Source organism: Loxodonta africana, chromosome 3 (assembly GCF_030014295.1).
Source record: "Loxodonta africana isolate mLoxAfr1 chromosome 3, mLoxAfr1.hap2, whole genome shotgun sequence".
NCBI classification, from domain to species: domain Eukaryota; kingdom Metazoa; phylum Chordata; class Mammalia; order Proboscidea; family Elephantidae; genus Loxodonta; species Loxodonta africana.
This window is the reverse complement of record NC_087344.1, coordinates 90,143,083-90,164,725: the sequence shown is the minus strand read 5'-3', so window position 1 is coordinate 90,164,725 and position 21,643 is coordinate 90,143,083. Positions and strand designations below refer to the sequence as shown.

The 21,643-nt window shown below is 38.1% G+C and overlaps 1 protein-coding gene across 6 annotated transcripts in view; it reads right to left on the bottom strand.

Moving 5' to 3' along the window:
- The window catches only part of ZFYVE9 (zinc finger FYVE-type containing 9), a 230,294-nt gene that overhangs the window by 77,266 nt on the left and 131,385 nt on the right, over positions 1-21,643 (bottom strand). For 5 of the 6 annotated variants that reach the window (XM_064281962.1, XM_003411082.3, XM_023549601.2 and 2 more), the window contains 3 exons: positions 11,937-12,036; positions 9,316-9,492; positions 7,491-7,660 (listed from right to left, as the gene is read on the bottom strand). In XM_064281962.1, coding sequence (XP_064138032.1) covers positions 7,491-7,660; positions 9,316-9,492; positions 11,937-12,036 — 447 coding nt within the window. The remainder of the gene's footprint in view (positions 1-7,490; positions 7,661-9,315; positions 9,493-11,936; positions 12,037-21,643) is intronic. The other variant, XM_023549600.2, reaches the window with a different exon arrangement.

Here is a 21,643-nt window from a genome sequence, read left to right as displayed (position 1 = left end):
TTATATTTACTTATTTTATGTTTGGTTACTCTGTCCTCACTTCTTGTTTTGTTTTGATATGCCCAAATAGCCTGCCTGAGTGAGCTAATTTGATTATTGGCACTTTTGAAGTTCTAACGTCCTGTTACCAGGTGGTTAGAGCTGTTACTACATATGTGAGCCCAGCAGTCCCTTTACTTTTCTTGTATGGATTCAGTTCAGGTGTCCAGGTAGTCAGTCACCAAATGTGTGTGGTGCAGACTCTTGTCTACAGTCCTAGATGAACAGGGGTGATTGGTGTAGGCACAGGTATCTGGATGCAGTAGGGGGTCTCGCACTGAGCAAGGCAGGGGGCTAAAAACTGCCTCTAAGTATCTATGAGGAAAGTGTGTCCCTGTTGCCTAGGGTGCATAAGTGGGTGGGTTTTGCAGCCAGACTATGGGCACCCAATGCTGTTGGCTATAAGGACTGGGAGGCACCACTTATTTTTGGACCCCTGTCACAAGTGGCTAGGTGTCATTAGTGGAGCCGCCAGTTCTCAGGCCCCTGATGTTGGTAGATGAGGACCCTGTTTAATAGGCAGAGCAGTGTCAAATGTCACAAACCTGCCTCTCCACCATGTAGGTGAGACAGCTGAAGCTAGACTTCAGATATGCACCCAGTTGTACCATGCTCACGAAGGCCTATGTTGTTGAAATGGGCCTACACAGGTCTATACTGGGGTGAAAGGCATTCAAAATCTGTGGAACCTTTATGCCTATGCCTAAGCAAAGGAGCTGTCTCTGCCCTCAGTTCCCAGCTTGGAGGGGCCGGTAGATTATTTTTTCCGTTTGTTAATTTGTTCCACCTCCTGGTCCAGAAAAATGGCTCAGAGTGAACACAGGGTCCTTCTTCCATCCCAGGGGATGCAGCCGGCTGAGACCTAGTGCAGAGCGGAAAGGGAGCAGGTAAGTGGGAGAGAGCTTTTTCACGAAGCAGTATTTTTGGATTCATGCAGTAGGTTAAATGCAGGTACTGATCTTTTGCCTGTTGAGGGCTGCTTCTCGCTTGTTCTAGAGGGTTGAGCAGACTCTCTGCTGCATGTTCTCTCCCAATGTGGAAAACACGTCTCAAACGCCACTGCTTGCCTTACTGCGCTCTCACCAGTGGAATCAGCCTGTGGGGTGCCAGTTCCCACCGCGTCAGGTCTGTTAACTCCTCGCTGCTTCTCAACCATTCCTCCCTCCCCCTGCCACTCAGACTGATTCCTCAGCTTTGCTTTTGATGTCCAGGGCTCCTAGCCTGTCATATATAATCGATTCACTTGTTTTTTCAGTTTTAGTTGTAAGAGGGACCACAGAAGATGTCTGAATGCTCCACCATCTTGCCCCACCTCATTTAATTTCTTAACTGCTTCCATGGGTGTTGATTATGAATCCAAGTAAGATGAAATCCTTGACAACTTCGGAAACCCTGGTGGCATACTGGTTAAGAGCTATGGCTGCTAACCAAAAGGTGAGCAGTTTGAAGCCACCAGGTATTCTTTGGAAACCCTATGGGGCAGTTCTACCTCGTCCTTTATAGTCACTATGAGTCAGGACTGACTTGACAGCAATGGGTTTGGTTTTGGTTTTTTTTTTTTTTCCGACAACTTCAATCTTTTCTCTTTTTATCATGATGTTACTCATTGGCCCAGTTGTGAGGATTCTGTTTTCTTTATGTTAAGGTGTAATCCATACTGAAGGCTGTGGTCCTTGATCTTCATTTGCAAGTGCTTCAAGTCCTCTTCACTTTCAGCAAACGACTTTCTTTCATCAGCGTAACATAGGTTGTTATTGAGTCTTCCTCCAGTCCTGATGCCCTGTTCTTCTTCATATACTCCAGCTTCTCAGATTATTTGTTTAGCATACAGATTGAATAGGTATGGTGAAAGAATACAACCCTGACACACACCTTTACTGACTTTAAATCATGAAGTATCCCCTTTTTTCTGTTCAAACGATTGCCTCTTGATCTATGTAGAGGTTCCTCATGAGCACAATTAAGTTCTGGAACTTCCATTTTTCCCAAAGTTATTCATAATTTGTTATGATCCACACAGTCAAATGCCTTTGCATAGTCAATAAGACAGAGGTAAACATCTTTCTGATAGCCTCTGCTTTCAGTTAGGACCCATCTGAAATCCCAAAGGTATCCCTGGTTCCGCGTCTGAATCCAGCTTGAATTTCTGGCAGTCCCCTGTTGATATACTGCTGCAGTCACTTTTGAATTATCTTCAGCAAAATTTTATTTGCATGTGATATTGTTCGATAATTTCTGCATCCAGTGGGATAACGTTTCTTGGGAATAGGCATAAATACGGATCTTTTCCAGTCAGTTGGCCAGGTAACCGTCTTTCAATTTCTTGGCATAAACAAGTGAGTACGTCCAGCGTTACATCCATTTGTTGAAACATCTCAACTGGTATTCTGTCAATTCCTGTTTTTCACCAATGCTTTCAGTGAAACGTGGACTTCTTCCTTCAGTACTATCAATTCCTGACCATATGCCACCTCCTGAAATGGTTGAGCATCAACCAATTCTTTTTGGTATAGTGGCTCTGTGTATACCTTCCATCCTCCTTTGATGCTTCCTACGTCATTTAATATTTTCCCCATAGAATCCTTCAATATTCCAACTCAAGGCTTGAATTTTGTCTTCAGTTCTTTCAGCTTGAGTAACACTGAATGTGTTCTTCCCTTTTAGTTTTCTATCTCCAGGTCTTTGCCCATGGTATTATAATCTTTATTTTGTCCACTTGAGACACCTTTTGAAATCTCTATTTAGCTCTTTTACTTCATCATTTTTTCCTTTTGCTTTAGCTACTCAATGTTCAAGAGCAAGTTTCAGAGTCTCTTCTGACATTCATTTTGGTCTTTTCTTCCTTTCCTGTCTTTTTATGACCTCTTGCTTCCTTCATGTATGATGCCCTTGATGTCATTCCATAACTCATCTGGTCTTCAGTCATTAATGTTCAATGCGTCAAATGTATTCTTGAGATGGTCTCTAAATTCAGGTGGGATCTACTCATGGTCGTACTTTGGCTCTCATGGACTTGTTCTAATTTTATTCAGTTTCAACCTAAACTTGCGAATGAGCAACATATGGTCTGTTCTGCAGTCGGCCCCTCGCCTTCTTCTTACTGATGGTTTTGAGCTTCTCCATCATCTCCTTCCACAGATATAGTCGATTTGATTCCTGTGTGTTCCATCTTGTGAGGTCGACATGTATAGTCACCGTTTATATTGGTGAAAAACAGTATTTGCATTGAAGTCATTGGTCTTGCAAAATTCTATCATATGATCTCCAGCATCGTTTCTATCACCAAAGCCATATTTTCCAATTACTGATCCTTCTTCCTTGTTTCCAATTTTTGCCTTCTCATCACCAGTAATTATCAATGCATCCCAAGTACATGCATTTCAGGCTGCACAGGTTGGTAAAAATCTTCAATTTCTTCATCTTTGGCCGTCGTAGTGCGTAAAGTTGAATAACAGTCTTGTCAACTGGTCTTCCTTGCAGGTGTATGGATATTATCCCACAACTGATAGCACTGTACTTCAGGAGAGACCTTGAAATGGTCTTTTTGACAATGAATGCAATGTCACTGCTCTTCAAATTGTTATTCTTTGCACAGTAGACCATATGATTGTCTGATTCAAAATGGCCAATACCAGTCCATTTCAGCTCACTAATACCTTGGATATCGATGTTTATGCATTCCATTTGTGTACCATAATACCCAGAAATCCCAATTGTAGGTCTATACCCAAAAGAAGTGAAGCCAGGAACACAAACAGAAACCTGTAAACCAATATTCACTGTAGCATTATTCACAAGAGTCAAAAGGTAGAAACTACCCTAGTGTCCATCAATTCTTTTGAAAAACAATAAACAAAATTCTGTATAGACATGCACACACACACACACACACACACACACACACACGAATATTATTCAGCCATAAAAAAGAATGATGTTCTGGTACATACTACACCATGAATGCATCTTGGAAACATTACCATGTGTTGACACAAATAACATGCACCTTCATACATTTGTTTGCCAACCACGCCCTCCCTCCATGAGGTATATTCGTAAACACTGCTATGCCAATTATTTTTTACATGTTACTGTAAAAAACTGGCATAGTGTGCTTACGAAAATACCTCGAGGAAGGAGGGCATGGGTGACAGACAAACGTAGGAGGTATGTGTTATTTGTGTAAATATATGGTATGCCCAGTAAAATAAGCTAGCCACAAAAGGACACATATTTATGATTCAACTTCTATGAAATAGTTAGAATAGGCAAATTCACAGAGACAGACAGTAGATTAGAGGTTACCAAGGGCTGGGAAGAAGGGGTAATAGGAAGTTATTGATTAGTGGGTAGAGTTTCTGTTTGGGATAATAAAAATTCTGAAAAAAGAAACAAGGCTGGCATTAATCCAAAAAAACACATAATAATAAATGTTGGAGAGGTTGTGGAGAGAGTGGAACACTTATACACTGCTGGTGGGAATATAAAATGGTACAACCACTTTGGAAATCGATTTGGCTCTTCCTTAAAAAACTAGAAATAGAACTACCATATGATCTAGCAATCCCACTCCTTGGAATATCCTAGAGAAATAAGAGCCTTTACATGAATAGATATATGCACACCCATGTTCACTGCACCACTTTTTACAACAGCAAAAAGTTGGAAGCAACCAAGGTGTCCATCAATGGATGAATGGATAAATAAATTATGGTATATTCACACAATGGAATACTACGCATTGATAAAGAATAATGATGAATCCATGGAACATTTCATAACATGGAGAAATCTAGAAGACATTACGCTAAGTGAAATTAATCAGTGGCAAAAGGACAAATATTGTACAAGACCACTATTATAAGAACTGGAGAAATAGTTTAAATAGAGAAGAAAATATTCTTTGAGAGTTCCGGGGCGGGTGGGAGGGAGGGAGGGAGGAAAAGGGATATTCACTTATTAGATAGTAAAATAAGTTTTAATTTAGGTGAAGGTGAAGTTAAAGACAATACACGATACAAGAGGTCAATACAACTGGACTAAACCAAAAGCAAAGAAGTTTCCTGAACAAACTGAACACTTCAAAGGCCAGCATAGCAGGGGCAGGGGTTTGAGGACCATGGTTTCAGGGGACATCTAAGTCAATTGGCATAATAAAATCTATTAAGAAAACATTCTGCATCCCACTTTGGAAAGTGGCATCTGGTGTCTTAAACACTAGCAAGCAGCCATCTAAGATGCATCAATTGATCTCAACCCACCTGAAGCAAAGAATGAAGAACACCAAAGATACAAGGTAATTATGAGCCTAAGAGATAGAAAGGACCACATAAACCAGAGACTACATCAGCCTGAGACCAGAAGAACTAGATGGTGCCTGGCTACAACCAATGACTGCCCAGATAGGGAACTCAACAGGGAATCCCTGAGGGAACAGGTGAGTAGTGGGATGCAGACCCCAAATTCTCGTAAAAAGAGCAGGCTTAATGGTCAGACTGGGACTAGAAGGACCCCGGGGGCCATGGTCCCCAGACCTTCTGTTAGCCCAAGACAGGAACCATTCCCAAAGCCAACTCTTCAAACAGGGATTGGACTGGAATACAGGCTGGAAAATGATACTGGTGAAGAACGACCTTCTTGGATCAAGTAGACACATGAGACTATGTTGGTATCTCCTGGCTGGAGATTCTATTATTTTATTTTTTTAAAGTTAACATATATAACCTGCTGCTGTTGAGTTGATTCCAATTCATAGCAACCCACAGGACAGAGCAGAACTATCCCATAGGGTTTCCAAGGCTGTAATCTTTATGGAAACAGACTGTTACATCTTTCTTCCACAGAACACGCTTGTGGGTTCAAACCACCAGCTTTCGGTTAGCATTCAGGCGCTTAACCACTGTGTTACCAGGGCCCCTTTTTAAACACATTAAATGGAATTAATGGCCTTATTATAACCTTGACCACCAAACTGAAGGGGGCAACCAGGAACAGAAAGGGGTTCATTGTATAAAAGGATCCTATGTGTATATTTTCTAATTTTGGTTCTAAGTGGCTCTATTCTCTCGCTTACTCCAAGAAAAAGTAGTTGATAGCTGTCCCCTTTTTGAAAATTAGGCCCCAAGGGAAGAAATTCCCATTACCCCTCAAAATTGTGACCAGGACTTCCTACAGAGACAAGGTAGGGGTGAGAGGACAGTACGAGTTAGTTTTCTTAGATAAAGTCTTCCATCCATTAAGCCAGTGGTCTTCAACTTATTTTTAAGCTTTGGAATCCTTTTTTAAAATCTTAAATGGAACACAATAGCTAAAGCTGAAAAAAGTAGAGATGCTCTGAAGAAAGAGAGAAACAGAGGCATTCCTCAACTACCTTCATATTGCTCCACGCTTTCCCACCACAGCACTCATAAGAGGCCACCACAGAACTGGGGAACGTGGTTTGAAAACCATGTTCAAGGGGCCAATATATAAAATAATGTATAAGGGCTGGGGTTCTCTCTAGCCTGACCTTACCTGAGAACAACCTTCCTAAGAATCTGTTTCCTGAAAATCTTCCAAATGTACAGTAAACAAGAACAGCTCATGTCACACATACTGGAAAAACTAGTGGGTTATAGAGGAAGGGAAGGCCTGAGTTGAGGTAAGTCTTGGGTTCTTCCTTTTCCAAAAACTTGAAAGAAATTGCATACATATATATAAAACCAAACCCAGCGCTGTCGAGTTGATTCCAACTCATAGTGACCCTATAGGACAGAGTAGAACTGCCCCATAGAGTTTCCAAGGAGCGCCTGGCAGATTTGAACTGCCGACCGTTTGTTTAGCAGCCGTAGGACTTAGCTACTATGCCACCAGGGTTTCCATATATATATATATAAATTCATTTTGCTTAACATGCTTTCTTAAAAAAAAAAAAAAAATCAAATACTAGTGAATTATGTTACACTTCCATAAAAAGATTTTCACTGAAAGCAATATAATCCAAGTGCTAGATGGAATAGCTAAACCCTTTCCTAAGGAATATTGATCTTTAATAAGAAAACTAAGAGCTAGGGAAATGAGAATGTTAATGGGGAACAACAGAGTATAGGACACTTCCCAGAGCGCAAGCAAAGATAAGATGTGGGAGACACTGAACAGCTGTGAGGCCTTGGGTAACCTGGGTCTGAGGAAGAAAGGATGGAAGAAGTTGGGATAGAGACATGGAATGTGGTGTGTAATGTTCTAAATGAGATTTCAATATTCCTAGAGTGTATTTATAAACACATCTACATAAGAAACGCTTTATCGTGTGTGCTTTCTACCCATGTAATTAGGGATCTGTCTGTGCGAAATTGTATCCAAAGCCTACTGGGCTCCATAGAAAGGTCACTTAACCTAGAAAAAGGCAAGACAGAGGCAGCACAATGCTAGGTAAAGCAGGTACTCCCCTGGTTGCTGTTTTGTTTTCTTACCTCTGCTGGTAAAGGACTGGTAGTTACTGTCTTGACTGGGTCATGCGACACAGCTAGGGTTCCTGCAGAGGAAGTTCCGTTCATTGTTAATTTGGCCGCATCAGCAACTTCTCCATTGGGCAAGATCCCATCAGCAAACCAAACTCGCCTCTGCTCTCTGGGCTGAGCCACTTGAGGGGCCAGAAAAATAAAACAGATATCAATGTGACATTGTTAAGGTATCTGACATCAAAGACGAGAAGGTCACCAATTCCAGATGTACAAAGAAATCACTATTTAGCATCTTACAATTACAATCTTCGGAACTGTGTATGAAAGTGGTTATAAATTAATAGAAATATACATTTAAATATATTTTAGTTCTATCACTTATATGCAAAGATTTACAACACTTTGCTTTAAAATATTAAGAGCTCTTACATACATCAATGATTGTCATGTACTTTGCTCCACATCACTGCAAAGAAACTAAGGAAGGTTTTCTAAGTGTTTAGGAAATAAATTAATAGCACAGAAAACAAAAAACAACCCTACCAGTTGACTCCACATCTAAAAGTAAGAGGTTTCCTCAGGACTCAAATGCCTGGAAACGTGATATGGTATTTTTAAAGGGCAAAAGATGCCCTGAAGAATGTTGAAGAATTCTTATTAATTACTAAAAGAAGAATTGGCACAGACATGTAAGAATTATAAGCAAACTGACCAGACCTTTGGCTAAAGTGAAACTGAAGAAGAAAAAGACAGATCTGGCAGTGCAAAGTAGTTTGCATTTTAATACAAAGACAGGGAAAAGGTGGAAAACTGAGTCTAATAAAATGATCTCTTTAAATCCAGTTTTGGAAATCAATTCAAACGACCAAAACAAAGAGAGACTAAGGAGGAACAACAAAAACAACAAATGAAGTAAAGAGAAAAAAGGTTTTAAGAAAGAAAACCTGAACTCATAAAAATACAAGGAGTAGGACTAAAAGATGATCCAAAAGGAAGGGAAAATAGGGAAAGAGTATGATGTCAATAAAATTCTTTGATCTTCAAAAGGGGAGAAAGGCTATTTAGCCAGGGAAGGGACTATTACTAGAAGAAAATAATGAATTAATGAAGGAAGACTGATTTTCATTATCAAGGGAAACTTCTTAACAAGATCATTTTAAGAAAATATATGTGTTAATTTTTCTATTCATAACTACTCCCAGAATTTACAAAGTGCCTTTCATCTGACAATATCATAACCATAAAGACAAAATAAACCAAACTAACTTGAATGCCTACAATTTTCCACCTGCCACATGATATAATCAGAATGAAAGTTTTGGGTTTTATAAAGGTCTATGTGCCTAACACAATAATTTTATATTTCTATATGCATAGATTAAAAATGAAAGGAGAAAATGGGAATGTATATCTTTTAAAAAACAATACTGGAATGGGCTGGTCATAGGCCAGTTAGGAGGAGGAATTCTCATTTTTATTACTTTCTAAGCTCCTACAAAGAACATTAAGGTAGGCATGAAGCTAGAATTTTACAGGCCGACTTTGAATTCTGTACCTCTTTTCAAGTATAGGCAGTGTGATTATTCCATTCTTAAGCTGGAGAGGGGATTGGCATATTTTCAGAGGTGTCTCCAAAATATTAGGCAACATGATATTCTTCTTTACTTGCACAGAAATAGTCTCAACACATTTCTCACCTTGTTCTTCCACTTTAATAACCACCCAACGGGACTTATCTGCAGTGTTCTAAAGGGTTGTGCTGCAAAGTCATTTCAGCACCTTTTCAGAGGAACTTGGTGAGGAAAAAGAGAGAGAATAGCACATGATCCCCTACCTTCTGCTCCAGGGTGCTTTAAAACTCCCACAGGTACCATCACAGTGGGAGGTGGAGAGCTCAGAGCTCCTGAGGCCTGAGCTTGCTGCAAGGGAGGGATAGTAGAACAGTACTCAGCAGGATTGTTAGGGTTAGGGCTCTGGCTTGAGGCACTCATCATGTTCTCCCAGGCTTGAGCTAAAGCAAATACAGACACAATCAATGTGAATGGATTGCAAAATCTGGACATCAAGACCTCCACAATATTGGGTAAATAATGCGGCTCCACCTCGCTAATACACATAGCATGTCTCTCTGCCAGCTCATGAAGGTCTTAAAGAGGTAGGTGATTTTATTCAATAAAGGAGACCATTCAGCTAAGTAACCATTGGGCCGGAACAAGTAGGAATTATGTGACATTTCTGAAACTAGGATTTACCGATCAGTCTGAGGTTAAAGACTAGGAGTTCTTTAAAGGAGACCACAACATTTCCTTAAGAGGAAGTAAAACAACTTTAAACTTATTAAGGATTACATCTGGGATAGCACTTAATCATTTTTTGCTGTTGTTTTAATATTCAAGGTCTTTTACACAGTTCTATCAAAAACCAAAACCAGGGGCTAAAATAACATAACTCAATTGTATGATTTTTATTTCATTTCTAGACTTTTAGGGTCTTCTTAGGTAAAATCTCACTTGAAAAATCCTGAAGCCTAAAGATCAGGAGACCACATTTCACCATTTTTGTGAATTCTCCTTTTATGCAATCATCACCCTGTGTAAAAGTGTCTAGCAATAACAATCATTTCACATCTTTACTGTGTCTCAAAAGCACAGGACCCATTTGAACATGAAAATGTGCCATTATTATATGTGTGATCAAACAATATGAATGATTAAAAATATGTTAAGATTGTGTATACCCTAAAATTTTACTAAATTCTGACATATCTACTACTGTCTTTCAAGTAAGTCGGATGAAAGGTACTAAATGAAAGCTATTAAATTTTATCTTCTAGATTCAGATAATATGCCATGCCTAGCAACAGAAATCATCAAGTTTTTTTTGCACATCTTTTCAAAAACTTCATTCAGTGTCAAAGAATGATCCATAAGATTCTGAATATTTATCGACTCCAAATGCAAGACAAGGCTGGTAACAAAAGCTATACAGGTTCCTCTGAAAGCACTGGCAGGAAGAGAGGGGAGGAAGAGAAAACGAGAAAGGGACAAAGCGAGAGGGAACACTGAAAAGCATCAAATTAAATGTTTAGAAAAAGACCGGACTAAGCCATGCGAGAGGAAAGATGCTGGAAAAACCAGGAAATGTAGATTACCTTAAGGATTCCCTGTTAAGGGTCTCCTTCACATAATAAAAAGTAAGTATTCCATATGAATCCTCTGCCATTTCCTTCATCTTTAGCTACGCACCAAGTAGTAAAAAATAGCTATCAAGTTGGAAGACCTCAACAAATAAAGGAGGCATTGGGTACTATAATTAAGCAGCATGCTCTTGTCTGTGATGTTTCAGAAAATGAAAGGCGTGGAATAAAATCATCAATTGAGCAACCAGTGAGATAACCACCATCTAAAAAGTGACTCTTAAGAGTAGAGAAAATCATTCATATTTGATCAAAATTTTAAGAATTCAGAAATGGGAGGAAATTGAGTGGATCATAGGAGATTAGAACAGATCAGATTAACTGACATGCAATAGGTTAATAAGCCAGCAACAGGAAAACATTACCATGAGCAATGCAGACAGACAGAGCAGGAGGGATCTCGGAGCAGGTAAGTTTCTGCCTCCAGGAGGCACGCTTTCTGACACAGGCAGCAGTGGTGTCAAAGTTCAACATTTTATGTCTTTTAGTAACAGTTCATAGCAACGGCAATGGGTTTTAGTAATAGTTCTGGCAACTGTACAAAGATGCATTCAAAGAGAAAATACTATAGCCTGATAAATTTTATTATATTTCTTTATAAAGAATACTCATTTTTTAAATTTAAATGCCCTTGGATTTATTTCCAGTCCCACAAAAGGTGAACACTGGATATGTTATATTTATACGGCCACATTCTTCTACCACATAACAGCTACATTCAAAAGCATTATCCCTATAACAAATACAAGTAGCATTATGGAGGAAGCTGATAGAAAAATGAAGTTTTCTACTTGATCCTAGATGCTAAAATATTTATTTTTAACAAGACGAATTTAACAAGGTGTTATTAAAAAATATATTCTTAAGCTGTAGAAAGAGACAGTTCCTCTTGAAAGGAAAACCTCAGCCCAATTTTATTATCTCATCATCTAGGTGGTCAGTAACTACCCCCCTCAACCCTTTCTTCCCTGTCAAGAACATTATTAACAGCTACACAGCACCAGATTTACACAAGAACTTCCACTTTTCCTGCCAAACTTACCTGGCGTTAGCATTTTTTCATTAAATTAGGCACAAGAATTTCGAAATCCTAAGGCATTTTAAAAATGTTGAAATTCAGCTCAACAGTTTCAGTTACAGTTACGACATATGAGAAAGTGAGCAACTTGTAGTGAAAGGGTAGGAAAAAACAGTAGCCTTTCCATAGGAATTCTCCTGTTCTGCCTCAATAACTGAAATCAACCTGTGTTAATACTTACCATTCATTAGCACTGAATGGCAGATTACACACACTCTAGCCTCCTTTCTGTCCATGTATAACAGCTTACATTTCAGGCTACAGCAGGAAGCGCAGAAGACCTGCAGGAAGAAGAGCATACTAATTTACTTAGGATCACAGTGCAAGGGCAGTAAAACATTTTGACCAGTACTAACTGACAGGAAACTCCTAAAAACTCTGAAAGAAATGCAGCTCAGGAAGTTGGGCATAAGACCCAATTCAAAAGCAAGTGTGACATTACAAATCTGTCACCAATAAGGAAAGTGAAACTGTTGGCAGAAAATAAAAATCTTGAACTCAAGATCACATCCCAAACACACAGCAGAGCAGGGGAAAAACACTGGTGCTGCCCTTAGGTAAAATTCCCTTACACAGTATCACACGACATTGGCGCTTAAAAATCATTTACAGCTGTTATTCCTGTTTGGAAAAGCAATACAGCAGGATGAAATAAACAAGACTGGGATTTCTGGGTTCTAACTTGTTCTTTTACTATCCTTAAACCATACCAACTGTTTTAACTGGTTTGCTACCATGGCTCAGGAAGGATAAGTCAAAATATACAGTTCAATCATAAAAATAAGCACAACCCCAGCTACAGGAAACCTGAGCAAGCAACCAAAATTGGTCATGCCAGTGTCTGCCTCATTTCTACCTTCTGGGCTTCGTTCCTGATAATCTCACATCCATATCAGGCAACAAGAATCTCCTTAGGTTCCTATTAAGATTTATTTTCTTGAGGACTCACCAGGCACTTATCACACCAAACTTCACACAGGCAGACCACTGTTCGCAGTAGGGTAAATTCTACTTCTCTGCCTTTTACGGCCAAGAAGTATCCTACCTTCCAAAGCTGAACCAAGGAATGAAGCCATATTAAAGACAAAGTGAAATAGATCATCTCCCTTCCTACCAATTATAATTAATATATCCAGCTACTATGATTACCAATTTATAGTTTTCTGAGGGCTTCAATTACCAAAACAACTCTGTGATGTAGGGAGAATGGAACATATTGTCCTTATTTTCTATCTGAGGACACCAGGTTTGGGTGATTCAATGACTTGTTCAAGTTCACAGCAAATTATGAACCCTAGGTACTTCACATGTATTATCTCATTTAACCTCAAAAATTTTATAAAGACCCTCATTTATCATTAACAGAAATATTAAGTAAAAGTGGTCAGGATTACTCATCTACTAAGTTACACAATAAGTTTCTATGACTCCAAAGGCTATGTTCTTAACCACCTATGTAATACTGCCTCATAATAATCTACATATTTCATTTTAATTTTTGGAACTGACTTTTCCTTCTGCTTCATCATTGGTGTGTAAGAGTTTTCTAGCATAAAGAGGAACTAAGGAGGGAGGGAATAATAAGCAGAGGAAACAGTATATGCATAGGGCCTGTAAGTGGAAGAAGAATGGCTTGACCAAGGAATTAAAAGAAAGCTAGTGTGGCAAAAAAACCCCAAAAGTTCAGGGATACATGGAATGAGATGAGGCCAGACTAAACAAAGGCTCTGAGGGTTGTAATAATAACTTTAGCCTTTATTATAGAGCAATGGGAAATCACTTAAGCATTTTAAGCAAAGGAAAAATAATGATCAGATTTGCATGCCTAAATCTGGGGGGTTAATGAAGGGGAGCAAGAATGAATATTGGAAACCAGTTAATGAGCCACTGCAATTATAAAAATATTTATAATCAAAATATGATTACATAAATATTTTTCAATTTCTACATAGTGAAAGATTCAGTAAGCGAAGTTAAAAGATAAATAACAGACTGGAGAAAATATCTGTATTATATATAAATATTATAACAAAGGAATGAGATCCATAATATACATTAAGAGTTTCAACAGACCAACAGAAAAATACAAATATCTTGAAGGAAAAGTGGGCAAAGGACTCACATAGGTAAACTCACAGAAAAATAAATAAAATACCCAATAAGTAACAACATACTAAATATCACTGATGATGAAATAAAAATCAAAACAATGAGATATCATTCCTTTTCTATGAGACTGCCAAAGATTAAAAAAAAAAATCAAAAAAAGCAACCCAAAAAACAACTGATAATATCCAATGGAGGTATGGAGAAAAGACGAGCTTTCTCTCATGTCTTGTTGTTGGCTGAATAAATTGGTAGGTTAATTTGACAGTATCTCTAAATTTTTTAAGTATTTATTCCCTTTGACTCTGCACAAGCAGTTCTTAAAAATTACCCTACAGAAAACATCCATATGTGCAAAGAGATGTATACAATAATTATCTCTTTTGTAATAACCCAAACCTATAAACAACCGAAATGTTCATCAGCAGAGGAATGGTTAATCGAACTGCAGTATATTCATAAAATGGAACACTGTTTAGCCTGTAAAAACAACAGGATAGTTCTATAAGTACTGACTGACATGGAAAGAAAAAGTAAAATAGGCAAGTTGTAGGGTAAGAGTAAAATGGGCGTGGGGTCTTTCTTTCTCTTTTTACTATACATATCCCATGGGTGAAAGGAGAGTGTAGAACCTTTGTTTCCAGTGGGATTAGAAAATGGCACAGAAGTTAGCTAAAAATGTAGATGACTTGCTAAGAGGCTCCTTAAAATGGCAAAGAAAACAGAAGACAGGCAAAAGGATGCATTTCTGTGGGACCACCTGTGCCAGAGAACAACACAGAATGAAACATATACCACAAAACTAGCACGGGACAGTGCCTGTGACTGAGACAGTGTACTACAATATAAAATAGGAGACAGAAACCTGTTAACACTGGCCCTCATTCTCAGAAAGACTGATGTAGTAAGATCCTCATTTCACTAAAATTAGTACCGCGGAAAAGATACTTAAACGGGTTGAATCTAAGAGATCTGAACCAGGCTAGGGCTGGGTTAATAATCCCGAATTTGCCTGAAAAGGTCAAGATGAAGCTGTCTGCCATAAGCCAGGTTAGTCAGTGTTTCTCAACAGGGGCACTCCTGACATTTTGGGTGGGCCAATTCTTAATTGAGAAGCTCTGTCCTGTACATTGCAGGATGTTTAACAGTCCTGGTCCTGGTCTACTAAATGCCTGTAGCAACCCCAGTCATTGTGACAACCAAAAATACCCACTGCACATACTCCAAATATCCTTTAAGCACTTCCCCAGTTCACTGAGCTAGAGGGTCAGAGTCAAAAAGTAAATTCTAGAAATAAAGAGAATTCCATATTTTCATACCTAAATTTGAATTACTATACTGCTGAAATATCATACATATGCCATTATTAGCACATATACCTTTGTTATCATTTATTTACTATATTCTCAGTTTCCCCAACTAAGATGTAAACTCCTTCAAGCTATGGACTAAAGTACTTACAACACTGGTATTTCCAATGCTATCATAGTGCCTAAAACATAATAATAAATAAATGTTTATTTACTTCCTTGATAAAATAAAATTATTGCATAAATGAATATATGAATGGAGAAACAAACATTAAAGTGTACTTATCTGGAAAGGGTTATGTCATTTATACCCAAATTCACAAAATAATTTAAGATCATTCAACTTGAATAAAGACAGTCAAACACAATTTAAGCAGCATGTAGTAAGAGCTACTTCAAAGTTTATAGGCCTAATGGTTATGAATGACTTTAAATGACAGGATCAGTAGACATGCCTAACATAATAAGATAAACTACGATTTATAATATACATTCTTATACAAATGTTCCTGCTAAAAACATTGGTTAAAATGTTCCATTTGTGTGTTTACATGTAACTGTCTTTGATGTCCCATTTCAGAGATTCAATCTCAGCTTTATTATTCACTAGCCAAATTGCTTTAGTAAAATAATTTAAACTCTCTGAGCCTGTTTTTCTCATACGGAAAATGGAAATGTTAATATTCTCCTCATAAGGCTTTTATGATAATTAAATGAGACAATGCATGTAAAATGTACAACATAGTAGGTACAGATAATATGTTGGTGTCCCTATTTTCCTTTTTAAATTTCACACTCATGGCTTTCCACATAACAAATGTTACTGCCAAATTTATGAACAGGCTTTTTACTCAAGTACCACTTTATGACAATTTATACCCCCTTACAGAGGGAACAGAGTCCCTGGGTGGTACAAACGGTTAAGTGCTTGGCTACTAACTGAAAGGTTAGAGGTTTGAATCCACCAAGGTGCCTCAGAAGAAAGGCCTGGCAATTTACTTCCTGAAAGGTCAGTCATTGAATACCCTATGGAGCACTATTCTACTCTGAAACACACTCAATGGCAACTAATTTTCTTTGTCTTTTTTTTCAAACGGTGGGAATAACATTCCTTTGCAATTCCTGAAATCATCAAATGCTCACTTGTTGCTTTCCAAATTAGAATGTAGAAAAATGATGTCCCAGGCCTTCAAAAAGTCCTGTAATTATACCAAAAATAATCGCCATGCAAGAACAAAAAACAGTAGGAGAGGAACGCTGATAACTGACCAACATCCAGCTGTTCATAAAGACCAGTGACAATGATGACGTGTGAAAATTCTGAAGTGCAGAAGAGCACTTTACCCCACTTATTGGCAAATACCAAAAATGAGCAGAAGCAGTTCAGTCAGACCCAGACCCTGCTGCAACACCTCTTCTACCTAAACACCTATTCCACCTTTACTGTTTTTAACATAAGCAACAGAATTATCACTTTAAAAGTCTACCATGGGAAAAGGCTACAAAGGGTCTCTAAACTTTAGACAATATTTCCAAGTGAAGTTATACAAACAGAAAGATAAAATAGCATAACTAGAAGAAAACAAGATTCATCAGAGAACTTCATACTTGTTTGCAGTTATCAGACATCGCTACCATTAACATACTCTAAATTAATTTTTATATATCTTCTAACAATCTTGTAAATAGCATACTTATCAATATAAGTATGCTATATTATATTTAAAGTTTTTTGTGTGGGTTAAAAACTACTAATTTGTAAAAGGCAAATAATTAAAATATAACCCTTATTTTTGTAACTACGTTTTTAGACATTCTTCACTTCCTAAACTTTTTATTATAGAAAACTCAACCACATAAAAGTAGATATAACTGTATAATTAACACCCTAGACCCATCACAGAGCTTCAACGTTATCAAAGCCATTTTATTTCATCTACACCTTCACCGTGGGGCCGTTCTACTCTGTCCTATAGGGTCGCTATGAGTCAGAATTGACTCGACAGCAGTGGGTTTTTTTTTTTTTATACCTTCACCTACTTCTCCCCTATTTGAATCAATTTGGAATAAATCTCAGGTATCATTTCATCTTCAATATTTTAGAACATATCTCTAAAACATACGGACTATTTCTTAAACATAATACCAATATCACACCTTAAAAAATTTAACAATAGTGCCGCAATATCAAATATCCAGGCAGTGTTCACATTCTCAATTGTCTTATAATATACATACATATATATTTATATTATTAAAAATTTTTATGTATATTTTTATTTCACTTTATTTTTGAATGTTATCCTTGAACCAGAATTCAAATTAGTTCCATACACTGTGATTACTTAACATGTCCCAGGGCTCTTTTATTATGCCGTTTCTCCTCCAAAAATATTTTATAGAAGAAACTGGGTCATTTGTTCTAGGAGCCCTGTTGGCACAGCAGTTAGGTGTTTGGCTGTTAACCAAAAGGATGGCAGTTTGAATCCACCAGCCACTTCTCTGAAACTCTACGGGGCAGTTCTATTCTGTTCTATATGGTTGCTATGAATCGGAATCAACTTGATGACAATGGGTTTGTTGGTTTGGGGTTTTCTCACAATCTGGATTTTGTTGACTGCCTCCCTGAGAGTTTTTTTTTTTTTTTTAATGTGCTTTAAGTGAAAATTTACAAATCAAGTCAGTCTCTAACACAAAAACATATACACCTTGCTACATACTCCTAATTGCTCTCCCCCTAATGAGACAGCCTGCTCCCTCCCTCCACTCTCTCTTTTAATGCCCATTTCGCCAACTTCTAACCCCCTCTACCCTCCCATCTCCCCTCCAGGCAGGAGATGCCAACATAGTCTCAAGTGATCACCTGATCCAAGAAGCTCACTCTTCACCAGCATCCTTCTCCAACCCATTGTCCAGTCCAATCCCTGTCTGAAGAGTTGGCTTTGGGAATGGTTCCAGTCCTGGGCCAACAGAAGGTCTGGGAGCCATGACCACTGGGGTTCTTCTAGTCTCAGTCAGACCATTAAGTCTGGTCTTTTTACAAGAATTTGGGGTCTGCAAACCACTGCTCTCCCCCTCCCTCAAGGCTTCTCTGTTGTATTCCCTGTCAGGGTAGTCATCGGTTGTAGCCGGGTACCATCTAGTTCTTCTGGTCTCAGGATGCTGTAGTTTCTGGTTCACGGGGCCCTTTCCGTCTCTTGGGCTCGTAATTACCTTGTCTCCTTGGTGTTCTTCATTCTCCTTTGATCCAGGTGGGCTGAGACCAATTCACTCGTGTTAGATGGCCGCTTGCTAGCGTTTAAGATCCCAGATGCCACTGTCCAAAGTGGGATGCAGGATGTTTTCTTAATAGATTTTATTATGCCAATTGACTTAGATATCCCCTGAAACCATGGTCCCCAGACCCCCGCCCCTGCTACGCTGGCCTTTGAAGCATTCAGTTTATTCCAGAAACTACTTTGCTTTTGGTTTAGTCCAGTTGTGCTGACCTCGCCTATATTGTGTGTTGTCTTTTCCATCACCTAAAGTAGTACTTATCTACTATCTAATTAGTGAATACGCTTCTCCCACCCTCCCTCCCTCCCTCCTCTCGTAACCCTCAAAGAATATTTTCTTCTCTGTTTAAACTATTTCTTGAGTTCTTATAATAGTGGTCTTATACAGGATTTGTCCTTTTACAGCTAACTAATTTTACTCAGCCTAATGCCTTCCAGGTTCCTCTATGTTATGAAATGTTTCACAGATTCGTCATTGTTCTTTATGGATGTGTAGTATTCCATTGTGTGAATATACCATAATTTACTTATCCATTCATCTGCTGATGGGCACCTTGGTTGCTTCCATCTTTTTGCTTTTGTAAACAGTGCTGCAATGAACATGGGTGTGCATCTATCTGTTCGTGTAAAGGCTCTTATTTCTCTAGGATATATTCCAAGGAGTGGGATTGCTGCATCCTATGGTAGTTCTATTTCTAGCTTTTTAAGGAAGCGCCAAATCGATTTCCAAACAGGTTGAACCATTTTACATTCCACCAGCAGTGTACAAGTGTTCCAATCTCTCCACAGCCTCTCCAACATTTATTATTTTGTGTTTTTTGGATTAATGCCAGCCTTGTTGGAGTGAGATGGAATCTCATTGTAGTTTTGATCTGCATTTCTCTAATGGCTAATGATCGTGAGCATTTCCTTATGTATCTGTTAGCTACCTGAATGTCTTCTTTAGTGAGGTGTCTTCTGCCCATTTTTTAATTGGGTTGTCTTTTTGTAGTTGAGTTTTTGCAGTATCACGTAGATTTTAGAGATCAGGCACTGATCACAAATGTCATAGCTAAAAGCTTTTTCCCAGTCTGGAGGTAATCTTTTTACTCTTTTGGTGAAGTCTTTGGGTGAGCGTAGGTGTTTGATTTTTAGGAACTCCCAGTTATCTAGTTTTTCTTCTGCATTGTTAGTAACGTTTTGTATACTGTTTATGCCATATATTAGGGCTGTTAATGTTGTCCCTATTTTTTCCTCCATGATCTTTATCGTTTTAGATTTTATATTTAGGTCTTTGATCCATTTTGAGCTCGTTTTTGTGCATGGAGTGAGGTATGGGTCTTGTTTCATTTTTTTGCAGATGGATATGTTATGCCAGCACCATTTGTTAAAAAAGACTGTCCTTCCCATTTAACTGTTTTGGAGCCTTTGTGAAATACCAGTTACTCATATGTGGATGGATTTATGTCTGGATTCTCAATTCTGTTCCATTGGTCTATGTATCTATTGTTGTACCAGTACCAGGCTGTTTTGACTACGGTGGCGGTATAATAGGTTCTAAAATCAGGTAGAGTAAGGCCTCCCACTTTGTTCTTCCTTTTCAGTAATGCTTTACTTATCCAGGGCCTCTTTCCCTTCCATATGAAGTTGGTGATTTGTTTCTCCATCTCATTAAAGAATGTTGTTGGAATTTGGATCAGAATTGTATTAAATGTATAGATCGCTTCTGGTAGAATAGACATTTTTATAATGTTAAGTCTTCCTATCCATGAGCAAAGTATGTCTTTCCACTTATGTAGGTCTCTTTTGGTTTCTTGCAGAAGTGTATTGCAGTTTTCTTTGTATAAGTCTTTTACACTTCTGGTAAGATTTATTCCTAAGTATTTTATCTTCTCGGGGCTACTATAAATGGTATTGATTTGGTGATTTCCTCTTCAACGTTCTTTTTGTTGGTGTAGAGGAATCCAACTGATTTTTGTATGTTTATCTTGTATCCTGATACTCTGCTGAACTCTTCTGTTAGTTTCAGTAGTTTTCTTGAGGATTCCTGAGGGTTTTCTGTGTATAAGATCACGTCATCTGCAAATAGAGATACTTTTACTTCTTCCTTTCCAATCTGGATGCCCTTTATTTCTTTGTCTAGCCTAATTGCTATGGCTAGGACCTCCCGCACAATGTTGAATAAGAGGTGATAAAGGGCATCCTTGTCGGGTTCCCGTTCTCAAGGGGAATGATTTCAGGCTCTCTCCATTTAGGATGACGTTGGCTGTTGGCTTTGTATAAAAGCCCATTATTGTGGTGAGGAATTCTCCTTCTATTCCTATTTTGCTGAGTTTTTTTTTTTTTGTCATGAATGGGTATTGAACTCTGTTAAATGCCTTTTCTGCATCAATTGATAAAATCATGTGATTCTTGTCTTTTGTTTTATTTATGTGATGAATTACATTAATTGTTTTTCTAATGTTGAACCATCCCTGCACACCTGGTATGAAGCCCACTTGGTCATGGTGAATTATTTTTTTGATATGTTGTCAAATTTTATTGGCTAGAATTTTGTTGAGGATTTTTACATCTACGTTCTTGAAGAATATAGGTCTGTAATTTTCTTTTTTTGTGGTGTTTTTACCTAGTTTTGGTATCAGGGATATACTACCTTCAGAGAATGAGTTTGGTAGTGTTCTGTCCTTTTCTATGCTCTGAAATACCTTTAGTGGTAGCGATGTTAACTCTTCTCTGAAAGTTTGGTAGAACTCTGCAGTGAAGCCGTCTGGGCCGGAGCTTTTTTTTTTGGGGGAGTTTTTTGATTACCTTTTCAATCTCTTCTTTTGATATGGGTCTATTTAGTTGTTCTACCTCTGTTTGTGTTAGTTTAGGTAAATAGTGTGTTTCTAGGAATTCTTCCATTTCTTCTAGGTTTTCAAATTTGTTAAACTACGATTTTTCATAGCAATCTGATATGGTTCTTTTCATTTCAGTTGGGTCTGTTGTAATATCGACCATCTCATTTCTTATTTGGGTTATTTGCTTCCTCTCCTGTTTTTCTTTTGTCAGTTTAGCCAGTGGTTTATCAATTTTGTTGATTTTTTCAAAGAACCAGCTTTTGGTCTTGTTAATTCTTTCAATTGTTTTCCTATTTTCTATTTCATTTAGTTCAGCTCTAATTTTTATTATTTGTTTTCTTCTGGTGCCTGAGGGTTTCTTTTGTTGCTCTCTTTCTA